This window comes from Sciurus vulgaris (genome assembly GCF_902686455.1).
Source record: "Sciurus vulgaris genome assembly, chromosome: 12".
Classification (NCBI taxonomy): Eukaryota; Metazoa; Chordata; class Mammalia; order Rodentia; family Sciuridae; genus Sciurus; species Sciurus vulgaris.
Genome location: NC_136473.1, coordinates 18,929,461 through 18,950,758, shown reverse-complemented (window position 1 = coordinate 18,950,758; position 21,298 = coordinate 18,929,461). Strand labels below are relative to the sequence as shown.

General features: G+C 44.4%; 1 protein-coding gene across 4 annotated transcripts in view; it reads right to left on the bottom strand.

Moving 5' to 3' along the window:
- Nucleotides 1-1,569, bottom strand: part of CAMK1D (calcium/calmodulin dependent protein kinase ID) — a 386,022-nt gene extending 384,453 nt beyond the window's left edge. For 2 of the 4 annotated variants that reach the window (XM_079106243.1, XM_079106242.1), the window contains exon 1: nucleotides 1,183-1,569. In XM_079106243.1, the coding sequence (XP_078962369.1) occupies nucleotides 1,183-1,274 (92 nt within the window). In that variant the 5' untranslated portion in view covers nucleotides 1,275-1,569. The remainder of the gene's footprint in view (nucleotides 1-1,182) is intronic. The other 2 variants (XM_079106241.1, XM_079106240.1) reach the window with 2 other exon arrangements.
- Nucleotides 1,570-21,298: the final 19,729 nt, after the last annotated feature.

Here is a 21,298-nt window from a genome sequence, read left to right as displayed (position 1 = left end):
GACTAACAACTGCAGTGGACCCTGAGCACACAGCATAAGATAACCTGGGTGTGAAAATAGGGTCTGGAAAGGCAAGCCAACCGCAGCAACAGTAAGGGGGGGAAGGAATGAAGGACAGAAAAGAAGAGTACCACGGGCACCACACTGATTTATCCATGAAACATCTCTTTTTCTTTCCTGTCTAATCAACACCTCCCTGACCCCCTACAGAATGTTCATTTCTTACAGCACGTGTGTGAATATATATGTACTGACAGACACTGACGAACAGCAGAAGCGGAGCATATGGGGGGCGGGGGGGGGGGGCAACTTGAACTTCAGACTCATTCAGCCGTGCCTAATTCTCTTTCACTATCAGCCCCTCTACGTAGAATCTGAAGCGCTCTAAAACAAAACAAAAACCAACTCATGGGCAGGAAAGGAACCGCGGCTGAACTGAGCAGCACATGCTTGGAGCACTGATAACCATCGACTTCTGATTATTTCTGCTTTCTTGAGATGCAGACACCAGCATCGGACTAAGTGTAGTCCAGGAGAGAATCGCCCAGTACAGCGACACTCGCAGACCCTCCTATGGAGACACGCACCCCAGCGCAAGCGGCTGAACCCATGTGAAATGTACACACACTCAGGTGAGGCTGTGCCCACATGTGACCCTGAACACTGCGAAATTCTTCCATAATCGCGAGGCCATCCAAAGTCTTGCCTACACCTAGTACGTGCAGATGCCAATTTCATGTGCATACATGATGTGAGGACAGAAATGGGAATTTTCTCGTGGCCACGACTCTCGACACAGTGCGTCCATTCACATGGTGAGTAAATGCACACAGCCAGTAAACAGCGATATCCACCATGCTCAGCCCACAGTCACGCGTGGGGAGAAAGCGGTGGCGAGGGCGGCGGTGGCAGAGGAAGTGGAAAGTCGCCCGCTCGCGTGGGCTGTTCTCCGAGAGCCCAGTGCTCCCCCTCCCCCGCACAGGAGCGGTGCCACCTCGGGGGCGCAGACCCACGCCGTGGAGGTCGCGCTGGGGGCTCCGCAGAGATGAGCACCGGACAATGAGGATGCCCTGACCAGCCGGGATCCTGCCGCGGTGGCGGTACTGATTGATGGCAGCCGGAGCTGCCTGTGCAGCCGACACCGCGGCCACCTCCACCCTCTTCTCCCCAGGGTCCACTTACGTCCCGAGGGTCTCCTTGAACTCGAAGATCTTCTTGATGTCTTCGGCTTGCTTTTTCCAGGAGGAGCTGCTCTCGCCGTTCTCCCGGGCCATGGCAGACGAGCGCGGCGCGGCGGGGCGGCCGGGGGCGCGCTGGGGAGGGGGCGCCGGGGGCGCGGCGCGGGCGCAGGGGCGCGCGGGGATGCCGGGCGCGGGGCCGAAGGCTCGGGGCTGCCGCAGAGCTTCCTCTTCTGCAGTTTCCTCTTTCGCTCTCGCCGCCGCCGCTGTCGCGGTCCCTCCCTGGCTCTTATTTCTGCTCCTTTCGGTCGGAGACTTCCTGCCGCCGCTGCTCGCCTGCTCCTTTGCCGCCTCCTGCCAGCCTCACTTTCTGCTACTTTCTTGCCTCGCTCCTGCTCCCTCCCCGCCGCCCGCCCCGCTCCCCCCACCCCGCCTCCTCCCGCGGGCTCCCCGCCCTCCCCGCGCGCCCCGGCCGCCTCCCCGCCTCCCGCGCTGCCGCCTTCGGGGATGTCCCGCTCCCCTCCCCGGGAGCGCCGAGCCCTGGACGCGGGGGCGCCGCACTTGGCGGCCAGGCCACACTCCCCCGCCGCCAAGCGCCCTGGAGTCGAGCAAGGGCAGGTGCGGGCAGGAACCCTGGCAGGTGCAGGGCGCTGGGGAGCTCGCGGAAGAGCCCTAGTCCTTGAGGAGCTTTATTGTGGAGTCAAGGCTGGGGGCACCAGGGCTTTCCCTCCTCGGGCGGGAGGGGGCGCCTTTGCGAGGCGCTTGGAAGCGCCGGGAGAGGTGGGGGTGCGCAGCTGCCGGATACGGGGCGCTCAGGGCGGGGCGCCTTCCCCACGCGCCCGGGGCCAGCGGCCGGAGCCGGCCGGGCCCGCTGACAGGCGGGTGGGCGGGGGCCGGTTGTTATGGCGACGGGCGGCGGCGGCGGTGGGGCTGGAGGCGTTGGTGGGCGTGGACGCGGGCCCAGCCGCGCTGGCCAGCGCGGGCGCTCCCGGAGCTTGTCACTCCCCTTCCGACTTGCCGGCTAGAGCTAATTCGCATTGCACCAAATTCGGTCTCACGTCAATTTCGGTACAGCGGAGGAGAAAGCCTGGGAGTCTCGGGAACGGGCACGCGCAGGACGCGCCTGCCATTGCCTCGCAATCCCTCTGGAAACAAAACTCCGAGGTTTATTTGGCGGCCGAGCTGCGGGTGGATGCGGGACAGCGCGGGCTGCCCTGGCCGGGGCCTGGAGCGGCGAGCCTAGCTCACGGTTGTGCTCTCCTGGTTTCTTCCTCTCTTCTCCCGACACTCTGCGGACTCAGTAAACCCAAAGAGACTCAGTAAGAAGTGAACGTCCGCCCCACACCCTCCCTGAAGGAGGTCTGCCTCTACTTACCACCACCCCCACCACCCCCGCAGCTGACGTGCTAGGGCGCCAGGTGGCAGGGCATGTACCTGAAACATCCTTTCCTCCAGGCTGGAGAAACTAACCCAAAGAGTTGCCTGGGGCCTCCAATCTCCCAGGTGAACTTTGGCCTACCCAACCACTCCCCGCTGTCCACCTGTCAGAGGGCAGCCCACGTGCTGGTTCCCTAGACCCCTGGCACACAGTCGGCAGGGGCTACCTCTTGATGGGAAGTTTTTAGTTTTTTGTTGTTGTTGTTGTTTTGTATTAAGACTTCCCCTCCCTTAGAACCCTGCTGCTGAGTTGGGTAAACAGTCGTCTCTTGATTGGGGACACCTGTCCCATTTTCCCAGGACTGTTCCAATTTCCAATTTCACTGCAAAAGTGAAAAGAAAATCTGCTTTTGGAAAATGAAACGTCATCCAGCACCTTGTGCATTGTTCTGACAGGCTGAATGCAGACTGGTTTCAGATCCTCTATTGACCGAAAGGAGGTCAGAAGCCAACCAGACCACCCCATCCCTGGCACTTCCATGTTAGCCTAAGGCTCTCCAAACTGAGGGAGCAAAGAGTGATTATTGCCATACTTCACTTTAGGACTGGACATGTACTGAGAAATGTATAGTTGGGTGAGTTGTGAACACCACAGAGTGCAGTTACAAAAACCTAGACGCTATAGCCTCCTACACACCTGTGCTACATGGTATATATATATATACATATATGAATGCCTAGGGGCATAAGGAACAAAACAGGAGATTAAGTCAAGCACAGGAGAAAATGATGCAGCCAGAGACGCGGTAAACGAGATATGCAAGGCCACTGCCAGCATAATACAGCATCCTATTTTACAGTAAACTTTTGTTTTATAAGTAGGAGTACATTCCCAAGTAATGATGAAGAGCTCAGTATAGTAAATACATAAACCAATAACTTTGGTTTATTATCTAGTATTATGTACTGTACATAATTGTATGTGCAATACTTTTGAAAGACCGGCAACACAGTAAGTTTGTTTACACCACCATCACCACAAACACGTGAGTAATGGGTTGTGCTCTGATGTTATGATGGCTACAAGGTCACTAGGCAACAGGAATTTCTCAGCTCCATTATAATCTTATGGGACCACCTCAGAATGTAGTTATGCATGCATGACAGTACTTGCTGGTAGAACCACAGACTAAATCTACAAACTCAATTTCCAGGAGGGATAATGAGAAGAACTACTTAGTAAGAACCTCTCCACAGATAGGCATCTCACCAAAGTCCAAGGCAAACAACTTCTCCCTTCAATACAATACAGTAATAACTTTTATTTATATCAAAGACTATAATATGAACAGTGAGACTCAGAGCATAAGTCAAATAAGACCCCAAAAGACTAGGATCTTAATAAAACCATTGGGATGTTAAAAAAAAAAAAAGAAAAAGAAAAAGAAAAAGAAAAAAAAAAAAAAAAAAGAAAAAAAAAAGATCCCAAAAGACACTTTTCTGTGCCCCTCAGTCATAATCTTGTCTTTTATTTCTCCTCCTCTTCTTCCCACTCTATTTCCTTCCCCTTCTTTCTTTCCTATTTTGCCCTTGTCCCTTGCCTAAGGAACAACCTCTAAAGCCCAAGAAAATAATTCTGTACGGAGACAGCAAAGGTAAGGAGAAAGGAGGTGTGAAGTTTGACATTTCAGCATGACTTTTCCTACAAGACTGTAAGCTCCTTGAGGGTAAAGAACATGTGAACGTGCTCACTTCTGTATCCCTGACACGCAGCGTAGTAACTTACATGAGGTAACCAATCCGTAAATGCGTGTTGGATGGACAAAGAAATGAAACTGAATCAAGACCACCCTTTGATGTTTGTTGTACTGGTAGCAATGCCGCAGGGAGCTTGCTTTCTTTCACAAATCTCCATAATGATGTTCACCCAGCATCAGCAAGCTAGTCTCACCTGGACCAGCTTCCTGAGAAAGGATACAAAATTTAATATAGAGTTGGAGAAGTTAGGCCCAGACGAAATGGATCCCCAGGGCCCAAGGAAGGAAGTGGAAATACCAAAGACAAATTCAGTCTGACTTGATATAGTCATTTCTCCCTTATCAGTAACCAAGTAAATAAAAGCTCTTGATCCTGGAAATTGCAATAAAAAAATCAAAACCCTGTGTTCCCCTAAGAATGGTTAAACCTTAGCCTTGTACACTTCCCAATTTTGTTTTAGAGCCATTGTTTCAACTGCCCTCCAGGGTAACTGGTCATTCTCTCCAGCTGGCCATGTTTCTCTGCAGGAACAAACGATAGCTGCAAGTCACTTTCTGCTCTCGGTTGCCAATAAATCACTAGTTGTCAGTCAAAAGTTATCTCTTCCCCCAACAATTTCAACTCCATAAAGCTCTGCCAGGTATTCTGGATCACTAAGGTGTAAGTTCTACTATGGTTTGGATGTTAAATTTCCCCAGAGGTCCATGTGGTAAAGGATGAGTCCCTAGAGTGTCACTTTGGGGAGGTGATGGAACATTTTAAGAGGTGGGACCTAGTGAGAAGTCTTCAAGCCACTGGGGGCATGTTCCTGAAGGGAGCTGTGGGGACCCTAGTCTTCCCCTTCCTCTTTTTCACTACCCACCATGAGGTGAGAGTGCTCCCCCACATGATTCTGAAATGATGTGCCACCTCGCCACAGGGCCAGAACACTGGGCCACTTGGCCATAGACTGAAACCGCAAATAAGCCTTTTCTAAGTTGATTATCTCAGGTACCTGTGGTTTGGCTTGGTTTTGTTGGTTTTGGGTTGTTTGGGTTTGGTTTTGCATTTTTGGTGCGGAGGATCAAACCCAGCGTCTCTCACATCTCATGTGCTAAGCACATGCCCTACCGCTGAGCTATACCCCCAGCCCTTCAGGGACTTGCTTTAGTGACAGAAAGCTGACGAACAGAGGTTCAAAGTCTTTATGTTTCCTTAAAGCCCTTAAACTTTTTTTAAAGTGCTGAAAGAAGAGGCACTTTTAATAACCCATCATTAAAGAGTTACTAATTTTTTGCCCATCAAACTCTTCTCCAGCCAGCCCTTCTGCCAATACGTCATGTGTCCGTGGCCCAGGTTCAGTACTGGGCAAATGGTGTGCTAGAAATAAATACTGTGTAAAGGCACAGATTAGATTTGAAAATTTCTAAATTACTACTCTCAATCTATCGTACATAAAGTGATGAGCCAAGAAGGCAAGCTGAGTGGTGGAAAGAACTAAAAGTTCAGAAATGAGGCTGGAGTCCCAATTCTGCCACTAAGTTTGTGTGTAAGGCATTCTACCCACCTGAGTGTATATAATACAGTTTGTAGGAGGTAGGAAACAATAGTACATAGACTAGATGATCTTTAGGACTCCTAAATCAATGATTTTTTTTTTTTCCCCATAGGATACTAAACTGGTCCGGAACATTATTTCTTTATCTCTGAAAACTTAAGATTGTTTTTCACCCCAAAATATGCTGATCAAAATTGTTTATGGTGCAGGGGTTATAGCTGCATTGTGGAGTACTAGAAGGCCCTGGGTTCCATCCCCAGCACCACACAAACACAAAAAAAGTGAAATTTAGATTTTGTATGATAATATATATTTTTAAATAATTAAATATCTATATATTTCACTGTACAAATACATACACACATATATAAGCATATATGTATATATAAATTAGGTGTGACCTATACCCAACATAAATAAGTTGTTTAAATTTCAACAAGAAGTATTGCACTGAAAAACAGTTCCTTATTTGCAAGGAAAAACACTTCCTTGTTAAATATTGGGTGTCTCTCTCTATTACATAGACAATTTGAAAACACCTTGAGGCGAGGGAGTCCTCTTCTCATAAATGCTACAAAACTGTTGGCATCTTAAATTGTGTGCTTAGTTCTTAGAAATAGGAGGGAGTTCCTGGAGTATGTTTCCTATGTACTGATGATTGACAGAAGTTGTTGACAGTGTGCACTAGACCTACACCAAGGAAGGGCATAAATAAATGAAGGATCAGGTGAAACTGCTACCTTTGCAAAAAGCAGTCTGTTAGGCATTTGGAGAAGATCCTCAGTATTGTAGCTTCAAATCTGTAGCAGAAGATATAAAGATTAAAATAATCTTTTGTCACAAATATGGGTCACACAGAAACTAAATATGATCCAAGGAGAATTCCAGCTGGCCTGGAGATGTCTAAGGCCCACTGCCTACATGGACCCCTTTGAAAAGAGCTCTTCATGAAAAAAACCTATCTAGTTCAAAGATGATGAAAAATCAAGGTGCGACCTGCACAAAACCCTCACAAAATCCCTCCAATTAGAAAGGGGGTGGGGGCTATAGCTCAGTAATAGAAGGTTTGCCTAACATGCACAAGGCCCTGGGTCTGATCCCCAGCACTACAAAGAATAAAAAAGGAAATAAATGAATGATCAATAGCAATATATGTCCAAAAAATGATGTTTTCTCAGGAAAAAAAAGTCAAGTATGTATATTGGAAATATATGTATTCCAATATATATCACAGACTTTTCTATAGCCATAACTGATAACAGGAAACAGTGTCTATAAAGTTCTTAAGGAAAACATTTGTGATATAAGAATTTCATAGTACTATCTAATCCTTGTTGAGTTCTTATTGTGCATCAAGACCTGTTCTAAGTGTTTTCATTTGTTAACCCTCACGTCAGCTCTACGAGGTAGGTAATATCATTCTCATTCTACAGTGAAGGAGAACGTGTGGAAAAGTTAAGTAAAGAACCCAGGTCACATAATGTGAGGCAGCAAAGCCCAAGCAGCTGCTCAGAGTCATGCTCCCAACTATGATACCAGAGTGACTCTGTCAGAGTGTTCTTCAAATAAAAGGCATCAAGAAAACACTGAGGGTCTATTGCCAGACAAGGGGAAATGGATGTTGAACAGGCAAACACAATACATGTCCACTGTACTATAAGAACCATGTTTTAAAAAATTAAGAAAGAGAGGAGAAACAATACAGTTGTTCAAAACCAAACTAAGAATCAAATGACTGCTAAATCTCCAAAGGTATATTTTTTATTATCCAAAACATTTTTTAAGTTTCATCTGTTTCTCAAGCCTCAAGGGACTTTTAAGTGAACACACCCCCTTGGGTATTTGCATTGAGGACATTAGCCTGGATCTGTCTGTCTTAGGCCTGAAAAATGTCCAGACCTTTCCTGACTTTCTACCTGATGTGCATTTAGCTTCTTCTGTTACTGACATTGAAACACAATCTTGTCAGTTCATATTAGAATTAAGAGTCTATTCTTAACAACTCAATGAGATGCATTTTGCGATATACACAGATGCATTTTAAAATTAAGGACACTATAACAATAAATATGTTGCCTCTTATTTAGGGAACAAGACCTAAATAAAAATGGTGTCTCCTCTGATTTGCTACCATGAACTGAATTTTACTTCATCTACAACATTGAAACATCATTTTATCAGATTCTGTTGAAATTTAATAGTATATTCCAAACAGTCAAGGCAGGTACAGTTGATGACATGCACACATGCATTTATAATTCACTTAGTCAACAAATATACTCCTTCTGTAAACAAAGCCAAGCCTAAACAACCATAATGGCCTCAAAAGAATTACCCCTGAAGATATTCTCCAAAATTCCATCTCTGTCTTGCTCTTTTTTTTTTTTTTTTTTTTTAATCTTTTCTCATTAAAAAAAAAAAAAGAAAGCTGAAATCATCAGAAACTTAACCAGGTGCAGTGACGAATGTCTGCCTGTAATCCCAGCAACTCAGGAGGCTGAGGCAGGAGGACTGCAAGTTCAACTCAAGAGACTATGAAGGAGGATCTTAAGTTTGAGGCCAGTCTCAGCACTTAGTGAGACTCTGTCTCAAAATTTAAAAAAATAAAAAAGGCTGGGAATGCAGTTCAGTGGTAAAACACCCTGGGTTCAATCCTCAGTACCGAAAAAAAATAAAAAGAAAAAGAAGAGGAAGCTTGACTACAAGATGCTTTTTTATTTCTTTTTAACTATTCAGACTGTAGACAATAATATTGAAGCAAGGAAAAAAGTCAATCTGAACAAATATCTTACAGCATTTGGTAAATTACCAGTTCTGGTCTATCTGGAGACTTAGGGACTATAAATTCTGACACTGACGCGCTGACATTAACTACTCTCCCACCTTTCTAAGTGTCTTCCTGGCTCTGTAAGACAGTTGTTGAGTTTGTACTTTGGAATAGACCCTGTGCCTAGAAAAATCCACGAAGCATAGTTCCTGCCCTCAAGATGTCCAAAGTCTAATAGAGGAAGGTGAGCTTGTAAATAGCAAGAATAAAGTGGGACTTAGGCTGTAACTGAGGTTTGCACAGAGAGCAGTGTAGAAGCACAGGTTAGGGGGACCAGCTTCCTGGAGGTGTCAGAAGAGGCTTCTCAGAAAAGATGACATATAAAGTGGGTCTGGTAGAATTGGTAAGAATTTGCCAAGCAGAGAAGAGAGGGTGTGGATTTCGAGCAGAAGGAAAAGCATATGAGAAGATGCAAAAATTGAAGAATGGTGTAAAGTATCAGAAGAGTGTAGTTTTGGTTCCAGTCCCCCAAATCTTAGTGGCTTATAATAATAAAGATTTGTTTCTCACATCCCTCATAAGTTGGCTGGCGACCTGCTGGCAGAAAAGCCACCAATTTTAAATTTTGCTAATTGCTGCGGCAGAGGGAACTCAATCCAGATTTGCACCAGCAATTAATTGCTCTGTCCAAGAAGTAACATATACCACTTTTGCTCACAAATTGTTGGCTTAACTAGTGACACAGCCCCACCCAACCAAAGGAGTCAGAGATGCAACCCTATCTCGAACCCAGAAGATGGGGAAAGAGAAGGTTGTCGACTTGTACCCTGGGGGCACTGGTTCCAAGAGCCTTTCTTCTCCTGCCAATGCCTGCATCTGCAGATGCTCAGGTCACGTGTATAAAATGGCTTATTATTTGCATATAACCTATGCATATCCTCCCATATACTTTAAATCATCTCTTGATTACATATAACATCTGATACTCTATAAATAGTTGCTACATTGTATTGTTTTAGGAATAGTGACAAGAAAAAGAGGTCTATAAATGTTTGACACAGATGCAATTTTTTTTCCAAATATATTTGATCCATGTTTAGTTGAATCTTTAGATTCTGAACCCATGGGTGCAGAAAGCTGATTGTGTTTGGCAAGTAGAGCTACTATCACCATAAAGCTCTGTGCCACATAAAGCTCTGTGTTCAGCAAGTATGCTCTGTGTTAGAGCACGGAAACTGGAGGTGACAGCAGCAGATGACACTGGAGAAAACATGAAGGATCTGTTTGTGGAAGTTCTCCCTTGAACCAAGAAATAAAATGTTAAGTGCTTCAATTGGTGATAATCAGGATTGAAAACAACACACACACACACACACACACACACACACACACACAAATTCAGCAATGGCTCTGTCCCCCATAGGGAGCGCGGGGACTTTTGGTTGCTTTTCTAATCGTGATGGGGTACAGCAGTAATCTCCATAGAACACTGAAGCACTTTCTCTGAAGGAATTCAGATCAGCAGCTTCAAAGAAAATTGCAGTGTTGCTTCCTATATTCCTACTTTGAATGTTAGTAATGGATTTCAATTTCTAGTCATCAAGGAATGTTGACATCTGGGGTGAAGTATTAAGGATGAGCCAAAGATGGTCTAATTAGCCAGGATTCTTAAAATGCAATCTACTATTGGAGCATCCCTATGAAGCATTAACATCTCAGAGATGGTCAGGGTCAATTCAGGAATCTGAACGGCAGGTCAATAGAACTGTACCTTGGAATTGTGTTATTGGTGAGTAGGTTGGTACACTGTGCATAAGTGACTTTGCAGACAGCCCAATGCAGGAAAGGAGCTACCAACTAATAGGCTTGTCAGTCAGCGGGTCTGGTGAGAGCTGTTTAACTGTTCATGCTCTTGCCTTAGGGCTGCAGAGGAACAGCCTGAATGAGTACAATAGGGGGGTGGGGGTTGTTTGTTATAATAGGACTTGAGTGAAAGGTATCCTGCTGTGTCCCCATATTGATGCACTAAATACAGGGACAATCCAGAGCAAGGTGTCACACAGAATAAAAGAACCAAGGTATAATCTGACACCTAACACACTCCCTGACTTCAGGCATTTTCCTGTCCTTTCTTCAATTGGGGATAACATATGGAGATGGAAGAGATACATCTGCAAAGCACTTTGGACTTCTTATAAGAAAGGCAGCAGATAAACATAAGGTATTAATAGTATGAATCTTTTTCTTTTAAATAGCTGTCACATCTGGCTCTTTTTTTTTTTTTTTTTTTTTTTTTTTTTTTTTTTTTTGGCCTGGATTATAAAATGAATGGCTTCAACTGAAAAAAAAAAATCCTACTAAATCACATCCACCCACAAGACTTCCATTGGATGGGTACATTTTATATTGGATGTAAATAATCTTGGAATGTCACAAGATTCTTGTTTTCTGGCAGGAGTTCTCAAATGGAATAAAACCTATCAATTAGCAAGATCCTGCCAATACATTCATTATTCCCTAAGAATTTAGGCATTTCATTTTTTTTTTTTCAGTACTGGGGAATGAACCCAGAGTATCATACATGCTAAGCAAGTACTCTACTATCAAGCTACAACTCCAGCTTTTAATTTTTTTTTTTTTTTTTTTTTTTTTTTTTTTTTTTTTTTTGAAGTAGCATCTCACTAAGTTGCCCAGGCCGATCTCAAACTATGCATCCTGATCCTTCTGCTTCAGCCTCCCAAATAGCTGGAATTCAGGTACACACAAACCACATCGAACAACATTAACTCTTTTTTTTTTTTTTTTTTACAAACTTTTAAAAATTGTTATTATTCCATGGACAATATGATACAATAACCACTCACATAGCAGTTACATTGTAATAGTATTAAAGTAATCTAGAGGTGATTTTAAGTACACAAGCCCTATGCTATTTGTACAAGGGACTTGATCACTTGTAGATTTTGGCATCTGTGGGGTTCCAGGAACCAATCCCATGAAGATACTAGTGGACACTATACTAAACCAAAAGTTTTCAAATCTCTCAACAACAACATCTAGCAGTTTTTCCTATTTAAACCATAGACCTATATGAGAAGACCAGTATTGTAGCTTTGCAATAAATTAATTAATGATAAACTTTTTTTTTTCAGTGTTGAGGACTGAACCCAGGGCCTCATGCATGCTAACTTTTAAATAAAATTTAAAAAATAAAAATAAAAAATGAAAAGATATCCTGCTTTGAGTTGACAATGTACCAGCTGCAGTGATTCTTCTACCTCTCCAAGCATTTCTGAAAACAGGAAAGGCAAAGGGGAGATGCCCACTCAAACATTTTGGGGCGACAACTTGCGTTCCTGGACAAACTACTCTCCCTGGGGCACGAATCCAGGCATCTGTGGAATGGACACCTCAGATGCACACAACCCAGTCTGCAAGATGATTGGATGATGACTACACTCCTGCCGGTGTGCATATTCTACCTAATGCACTTGGGACCTTAAACTGACAGATGTTTAAATTACCAGCCTCAACAAATAGTCTTACTCCTAATCAAATTTACACAGGAACTAAGCAAAGGGAACAAGGAGGAACTTGGGCCCTTAATATGCTACAGCTCCTTAGCCTTCCTCAGTGCCCCCTCCCTGGAGAGCCACAGGCTTCCAAATCTCAAACATCTCCCCAGTCCCCTGAAGGTTAACGATGCTATTTCCTGCTGAACCAGCCAGAAACAACACTGGAAGTGGGTTTATTTTTACCCCAGGCTTTGTCATCTATCATTACTGAAAAACTAAGAGACAGGTTTTGGCTGACTATCCTGTGGAATATTCAAGATCTCCATGCAGAATTTGGCCCTGAGTCTGCTGCCTTTATCTTATCTGGAGCGGTCTCTTTCTTCTCTTTGCCAATGTTCCTCATTAGTGAGGATATTTGTATTCAAAACAAGAGACAGTCTCTTTGGTCAGGCACCTGAGGGATCCTGTGGTGACATCACACGGCAGCATTCCCTGACTGATGTCATTGCTTCTTTCATGGAAACAAATCGTGGGTTCCTTGCATGACATAGTATATTTAACCAAAAGGAGGGGGAATAGGTAACAAATTTAAATAGTTCTTACAGATTTCTGGAGCACACAGACTGAACAGCAAAAATACTTGCTCTTTTGAAGGTTATTCTCTCTGGGTTTAAGGATATTTCGCTTTTTGAGAGCATCTTATCCCTGGATTGCAACATGGGAATTGTATAGCCTGCTGATTGGATGCATTCCAGAACCATGAGACCCAGCAGTGGAAGGCCTTTGGGGTCTCCATTGCCTCCTACATTACAGTTCTCTCTTGGTTTGCAAAAGTCCTGTATCCATGGAACTGTGTAGGTATCTCCCTTCTCATCTTTTCCAGTCAAGCACACTTGATTGGAGTCTTTCAAAGCCACCAGAAGGGTTTTTGGTTGGTTACTGTGTGCCCATGCTGTGCAGGGACCTAGACCCCAAGCCCTTTGATCTCCTATTTTCGTATTTAATTTCCATCTCTTTTCTGTCTTCTGTTGATTTTTTTTTTTTTTTTAAAGCACCAAATTACTACCTGTTCTTTTGAATCCAGCAAATACTCTTTCGGGATGGCTTTTGACAGATGTGGAAACAGAGGTACCAGACCCCCCACCTCAGACCATAGGGCTGGTCAGAAAAGAATGGAGCTGGGGCTGGGGATGTAGCTTAGCAGTAGAGTGCTCGCCTAGCACGTGTGAGACCCTGGGTTCAATCTCCAGTGTCACAAGCAAAAAAAATCTCAAGGAAGCCTGCAATAGGTCCATCCTGAAAGCAAAACCCATGTTGCTATACTGCTTCCCATGAAGTCCCTGAAAGGAGGACTGTGACAGTCCACTCTACATCAACCTCACTGGGCCCCAAGTGCCTAGGTTAAATCTGCTTTCTGGGTGTATCTGTCTGTGAGGGCTTTCCAGATGACTTTAGCATTCAAATCTATGTACTCAGTAAAGTAAATTGCACTCCCCAGTGTAGACAGGTATCATACAATCCACTAAGGATCTGGGTCAAATAAAAAGGCAGAGAGAAGGAATTCACCCTCTTTTCTCTTCCTGCCTCATTGCTGGAGCTGGGACCTTGATCTTCTACCCTGGGCCTGGGATTTGTATCATTCACTCTATTGGTTATTGGACCTTCAGACTTAGATTGGAATTATACCACCCATTCCTGGGTATCCAGTTCAAATACAGCCAATTATGGGATGTTTCATAACCATCCATGACCTTTAGAACTTGTATATTACAAATCTCATCCAAAAATCCTAATAGCATAGGTTTCTCACATAAATGTATTTACATTTATTTCACAAATAAGTACTGAAGCCAAACTCAGTACCCAAATACCCTGGAAATTTTTCCAGTCCTCTGTATATTAATTACTATTTGGTGATAAAAATGGCAAGGGGCAGGGAATACACCCGGGGTTCTGCTCTGCTGCTAGCGTAGGATCTGGGGGGTATTCACCAATAGCAATGAGGGTGTTCGGCCTATTGGGTTCAGCTATCTGGAGAGAAGCTGGGAGTGGGGGTTTCCCAACTCTCCGTGGTGCATTGACCCCTCCCACACTTATCTTGACAACTTTGCTCCTGTCATTCCCCTAAGGGGTTTAAGTCACCGAGCAATTAAACCCGAGACGCTGGGTGTGCGTTCTGATTCTGAATCAGGGCGGCCTTTGCAACACCCAAATTACAACACAGAAATCCTGCGCTGCTCAAGGATCCCTGAGGTGGCTTCAAGATGTCACCTGCATTTTCAAATGCAAAGCTCTGATTTTTTCTTCATTACCCTCCTAGCATATTTCACATTAAGCAAACAACCACGGTGTTAGGATTCGATCCCAGCCTCCTACAGCTCTCAGCAGAAGGTCAGTGGGGTTTTTCCCCTGGTGGTTGGCTGACTCACAGCTCTCCTCTCCCCATGGCTGCCTTGAGGAGGCCGCGGTTCCAGGTTGTCTGGTTTCAAAATAAATTGGCAGAAATCTGAAGTGATGCCAATACCGCCCTCCTGCCCGCAGGCAGCTGGGTCCCAGTGGGAGGTCTCTTAGCAACCAGGCTCAAATCAAATATTTGGGCGTCTGGACACATTCTGATTGGAATGAGATCATGAACAAAAACTTCTCTCTTTCCCTCGACCCAGCTACCGAGGGTTATGAAAAGATGCTGAGCCCCTGAGCTGCCTCCCTGTGCCGGTCTGTCTGTGACTCACACGCTACATTCGGTCAGAGGCAGTCCCCACCATGAGGCAGCGTGGCCCAGGCTGGCAGGCCAGAAATCCGACTTCTATTTCTGGCTTGATATGGACCCTTGAACATGACACTCTTAACTTTTTTGTTGCTGTGCCTACATAAAGCTCAGAGTTTTAATTTGACCCAATCTAACCCTGCACACACAGCACTTTCCAGAAATCAGAACATCCCCGATTCAGAGAGAACCCAGTGGGAAGAACAAGGGCTTCCTTCCACATGCTCTTCCTCCAGCTGGGGACTGGTCCTTGCCTCCACCATCCCCATGAGTGACAAATGGCAAATGAGTGGGAGAGGGAGGACAGTTTCACATCCCACCTCAAATCCTAGGTTCATCTTATTCCTATAGACCTGAGGAGAAATGAAAGATATCACATTTGGCTTTGCTTGCTAATTCAAATTAGTACTCTTATGAACTTGGGAGACTTTATTTCAGCTATTATGTCTATAAAATGGAGTTTCTAAGTCTTGGACTCTTGATTGCATGAGAGATGCGCTCACCCAGGGCTCTTCCCTTGGCCCAATGTGCCCAGCCCTCTTATGTTCAGACCACTCCATTTGGTCCCTGGGTTGCTCACTTCCATGTGCACAGATGCCTAACCTCTCCACTGAGCCCCCAAAGGGTTGATATCATGCCTTATACCCCCTCGTCACCTTTATAAAACACCTTATCCACAGCCCTAGGTCCTAAATAAACTCAATGAATTTCATTAACATCCCAACCACATGAAAATGTCATCTTTTCTTTCAATGGTAACGAACAAATCAGACAGCATAGAGGTAGTGAATTAGGGACCACTGGTTTGCCTCCGCCCCTCTCTAGCTTTGGGGCCTCAGGTAAGTTCATAAGCCCTATCAGCCTCAGTTGCTTTATTTGGAAAATGGAAATAACAGCAGTCTCTACTTTGAGGAAGCGTTTTAAGAACATTAGACAGGCATTTAACACAAAGAAAGTCAGTAAGTAGTAGCTATTATTGTCATGGCTATTTCACTTGAAACTTGGAAGCTTTTGATCATCTGAACCTTAAATAAAAGCACCCTTGGGTTACTTAGTTGTTCTGATTATAATTTTTTAAAAATTCTTTATCTTAAAAGTTGCAGAAGAATTTAGAATGAGTTATCATCTGGCTTCTATGACTGAAGGTAAGCAATATATTTTCTAAATCACTCCTTGCTTTAAAAAAAAATGGACACATACACACACACACACACACACACACACACACACACACACACTGAGCGAGCGAGAGAGAGAGAGAGAGAGAGAGAGAGAGAGAAACACACACACACACCCTTATGGTAATGATTGATACAGCATTTGTTAAAATGATAATTTTGGTCCAGAAAAAGTTAATAACTAAGATTCAACAGTGATCCTGAATTCCATTTTGAACATTTTCCTCCTGGGTCTCCTTTGAAAGTAGCCTGTGCTGCTCTCTTGGGAGACTCAAGGATCAATTTTGTTAATTTTGTTTATACAACAGAGGATGCCTGACTTCAAGGCCTGACCCCTGTATTTCTGAGATGAGCTGAACACAGTGTCAAGGTTGGACAATGGACACATTTTACTCTTTTCACTCTCCTCAGCAGACAGAGAAGCCAGCATTATCCGTAGTAGCCCCAGACTGGAAATGAGCAAGTGTCCAACAGGTCAGGACCAGGTGCTCTTTTACAAAGCAGTGGAGTATCAGACTTTTACTTAAGGCAAAGATTCTATTCAAAATAACATTAAGTGGAAAACTAAAAACCATGATTGCATTGATACAACAACCAGGTTTACAAAGTAAATAAAGGGAATAGGGCTTTTCTAAATAGTAGATGCAATCTTGACCCCCCCCCAAGAATACAGTTTTCCTATATATCTTTAAATACATATCATACTTTGGTTAAGTACTTGGTTATCTTTATAAAGTGAGAAGTGAAGCTCCACACCACGTACAACCACAAGAATGGAATCCTAATTAGAACAAGTTATACTACAAGTATATGTAATGTGTCAAATATATTCTATTGTCATGTATATCTAAAAAGAACAAATAATAAATATTTTAAAAATCAAGTAAATCTTCCTTATATTCCACAATTACTGACCATCTACTATGTACCAGGCATCGTGAGGGAGGGGGCAATATGCTGTAATCCTGGAGTTGACACTCTATTGTGGGACATGGTCAATCAACAAAAATGTCACTGTGCCACTTTACCAACAACTTTCACTTTCTAATTTCACAGCCTGGCTGTCCAGTAAGTAGAATTTAATGTACAATGGTGACTAGAGAACTAACTAGGTCAACATCAGCCAGCTGGAGGTGATGGCTGGGATTTGAACCTAGGTCACCTGGGACTTCTGCTTTGGCAACAGCAGGTTAACTTGTTCCACCAACCCTCCTACCAAAGACAACTTAACAAACTGGATAAAATATTTGTTTAGCTTTTTCAAAAGCATCAAAGCAAGAATCAGGTTGTGAAGAAACGCCAAAACCATGGAGAGAACAAACCAGAGGTTAGCCTGGTTTTGAGCCTAAGGCATTTGCCAATCCGGGAAAAAAAAAAATCAAGTTTGAAATTGAGCTGTTCTTCTGAGAGCCTCACAAAGATACGGGAGCAAACTCCAAATCCCAGAGCCGACGAATGTTCAGGATTCAGATAAACCACTCCCGCTTTAAACGAGGTCCTTTGGGTGGGGCGAAAAGGATTTATACAGCGGGCAAGCTCATGACAAGTTCAGATATTGGGCAATCCAAAAGTCTCACACTTCAAACTTGGATTAAGGTGGTTCCAATCTTGGATTATGGTGGCCTCCTCTCAGAGCCTGGCAGACTCTGTGAAAAGCCTTCCTGGAAACAGAGTCCACCATTATTAGTATATATGCATTATTCATGTATATACATGTAGATTCACACGTGCGCAATACCCAACACCATCTAACAGAGCTGAGGCACTCGGGAAAACAGGACCTTAGGAGCGAAATTATAAGAATAGCCAACAGGGGCTATGGTTTGGATATTGGTTGAGTGTGTGCTCCAAGGGTTCATGTGTTGAAATGTAATCCCCAGTGTGAGGTATTAACAAAGTAGAGACTTAACCCAACTACAGTACAATGTTCAAGTTGCATTCTTTAATTAGATAATTAGGATTAGAATGAGGTTATCAACATGGAGTCCCTATGATTGAATCCCAGTGGCTCTACAAGAACAGGGAGAGAGCCAGGTGTGGAGGCACATGCCTGTAATCCTAGTGGCTCGGGAGGCTGAGGCAGGAGGATCACAAGTTCAAAACCAGCCTCAGCAAAAGTGAGGCACTAAGCAATTCAGTGAGACCCTGTCTCTAAATAAAATACAAAATAGGGCTGGGGATGTGGCTCAGTGGCTGAGTGCCCCTGAGTTCAATCCCTCGTACCACTCCCTCAAAAAAACTGGGAGAAAGACCAGCAGACATAAAGCGTGAACCCCATGTCTCTTGCTGAGGACTCCACCAACAAAAAGATGCAGTTCTTTAAGACCCGTTTGACAAAAAAACTACTTTTCTTTGTAAAGTAGGTGATCTTAGTTATTTCATTATAATAATGATAAAAAAAATACAAGTGGAAACGGACTCTCAAAGACTTTGAAAATGAGGATTCTTAGTTTCAGACAATAAAACAACTCTGTTGCCTATATTCAGAAACATAAAAACCACACTCAAAAATTTTGACAGGGAGCTATAAGCTATAGAAAATTATGTTAAATATTTTTTAAAGAATCAAATAGAAATCCCAAACTGAGAAGTACAGTCATTGTAATTTAAAACCCACTGACTGATTTAGTAGATTATCACAGCTGATGTGAGAATTAGTAAACTGGAAGAGAGGTCTGAAAACACTAGCCAGAATTCAGTCTGAAAAGGAAAAAAAAAAAATGTTTTTAAGAAAGACAAATATCATATGTTTTCTCTCATACAAAGCTAGAGGGTAAAAAAAAGAATGAGAAAGTGATTATCATGAAAACAGAAAGGAAACCCTTAGGGCAGAAGAAGGGACGTGGGGGGCGGGTAGGGAATGGACTGGGGAGTAATCATGACCACATTATGTTATATGCCTGTGTGACTCTGAAACCTTGATCTAATGAGGCCAAGTGTGGCTTTCCCCCCATTCCCTGGAGGACTGTCTTCCATCAAGGCCTGAGCATAGTGGAGAGAGCACGCCAGGATCAGGAGGCCTGACCTCAGACTTGCCATAGTCCTGCTGCCACCTGGCTGGGATTACAGGTGTGTGCCACCACCCAAGGCTGAAATGGCTGCAGTTGGTTGTTGTTGTTTGTTTTTTAATATGAAATTGCTAGTTTTTTAGTTCCTTCCAGTACAGTCCTGGGGTGAGGGTGTGGCTCAGTGCTAGAGTGCTTGCCTAGCATGCACAAGGTCTTGGGTTTGATCCCCAGTCGCACTACCAAAAAAAAAAAAAAAAAAAGCCATAAGAAAGAAACACATCCGTGTATTTGGTACCAAGTGCCAGCACTACAGGGGTGAGGAAAAATGGCCATCACTCTGAAATAGTCATATCACTGTAGCAGATCTCTTCCTTCTACACTGACGTGGACTTCCTCATGACCTCCGGCTCCTGTCCTCAAATGACTGAAGAAACCCAGTCATCATGGAGTCCTACCCTGGCTCTCAGAGAATGGGAACACACAGGGGAAGCACACCCACCAGGCTGCAGGTTGGGATGTGATGTTCTATATGAGGTGACCCAGGCTCAGGCCTGCCACCGTCACCTGTGCACTGCAGACAGACACTCACTCCTGCCGGGCCCAGGGCACCTGATGTAAGATGAAGGGGTTAGAATACAGCCAGTCATGGTGGGGAGGAGGCCTGAGGCGGGAGAGGGAAGTCTGGTCACACCCTCCAGGTGTGGGCCATGAGGTGCATAGTTCAAAATGGCCCCAGGTGACTCTGATGAGTCCTTTCCAGAAGAAGCCCATGCACATGAGCATGGTTCACGTAGGTCCCTAGAAAGGTTAAATGTGCTGTGTCCTCCCCCTGTCCCCTCTAGACTACCTCTCCCAAGCCTGCTTCTGCCCCTCTGAAGCTGGAAAAGTGGAATTTATACAGCACGTGCCTTTGGCTCTGTCCCCATGCTGCACAAGCTTCATCTCCACAGTGGATTCTGGAAGTTACTGAGAAGCCAAGTGGCAGTTTGCAAAGCCACTCTGGTAAAACAGTTCCCACAAGGAGCTAATTAGTGATCAAAATGCAACCCCTCAAAGCAGCTTTATGGCCAAACTGAGCTGACAGTGGAAGGACCCCACTAGCTGTCACTTTCAATCCCTGGTTCCCACCCACCTATCTCTCCCTCTCCTATAGCCCCTATAATCAGGTTTTACCTCAAATTCCGCAAGCGGTCTCATGTGACCATGTCATGATGTCCTCAGTCACCAACAACTCAGAAGGGTGTTCATATTGTGTATATGAACTGGCACCCAGAAGTAATTCCTCTAGTTTAGGAGGTAAGGGTGCTTTACAGTTTCCAAAGAATGTTCACATTGTGGAAAGTTCACAGTTGGGAAATGTTACACCTAGACTTGTGAGGATTTGGGGGTTCTAGGGAAATGAATTGTTCTCCATTTAGGCAGTTACATAAATCTTTACTGAACTCTCTGGTTGCTGTCCCTACAGAGAAGTACAGAACAATTACCTACCTACAAGACTAATTAGTGCCCAGGCAAATGAATAGCCACCCATGTTGTCTTGGGATGACCACGTGACATGGCCGCGACATCAGCCAGTGTACCAAGAGCGTTGGTTGACCTTGCCTATTGTGGGAATGAATTCACACCAATTTGTCTGTCCACACCCTTGGTCAGCTCTCTGTCCTTGTGACCAGTGGCAAATATTTAGAGAATGTCTGACTGTTGGCTGCAGCCCTGGAAAAGATCGAAGCTCACTGGCATCAACCCATCCAAACGTGTTCTTCATGAGCAAAGGACAAGGAGGGCAGGTGGTCCTGCCACAGAGCCAGCCCCAGCATTTGGCAGTCCTGCAGTTCCTCCAGAGTCCCAGGTTGGCAGTCCATGAGCCCAGTCAGTCTAGATGTGACTCATAGGGCCAGGATCTTTGTTTAAAGTTGACAACATTTAAAAATGTAAATTTCATACAAAAATCTGGATTCCTGCTGCTTTGGGAAAATTAGAAGCTTGAGGAACACTTCTGATTAGCTGTCACTACTTAAATAGTCCTACTGGCTGAGGCAGGGGCACGCCAGGCACCAGAATTCTACCAGAGGCCCAGCCGGGTTTTGTGAACCCTGAAGTTTATGTAATCTGGAGTGACTTCTCTAAGACAAATAAACTGAAATTATAAATACAGAATTGCTAGGCCCTTCCAAGGACCTGAGCACATGAGGCCTCAAGAAGCCCATACACCA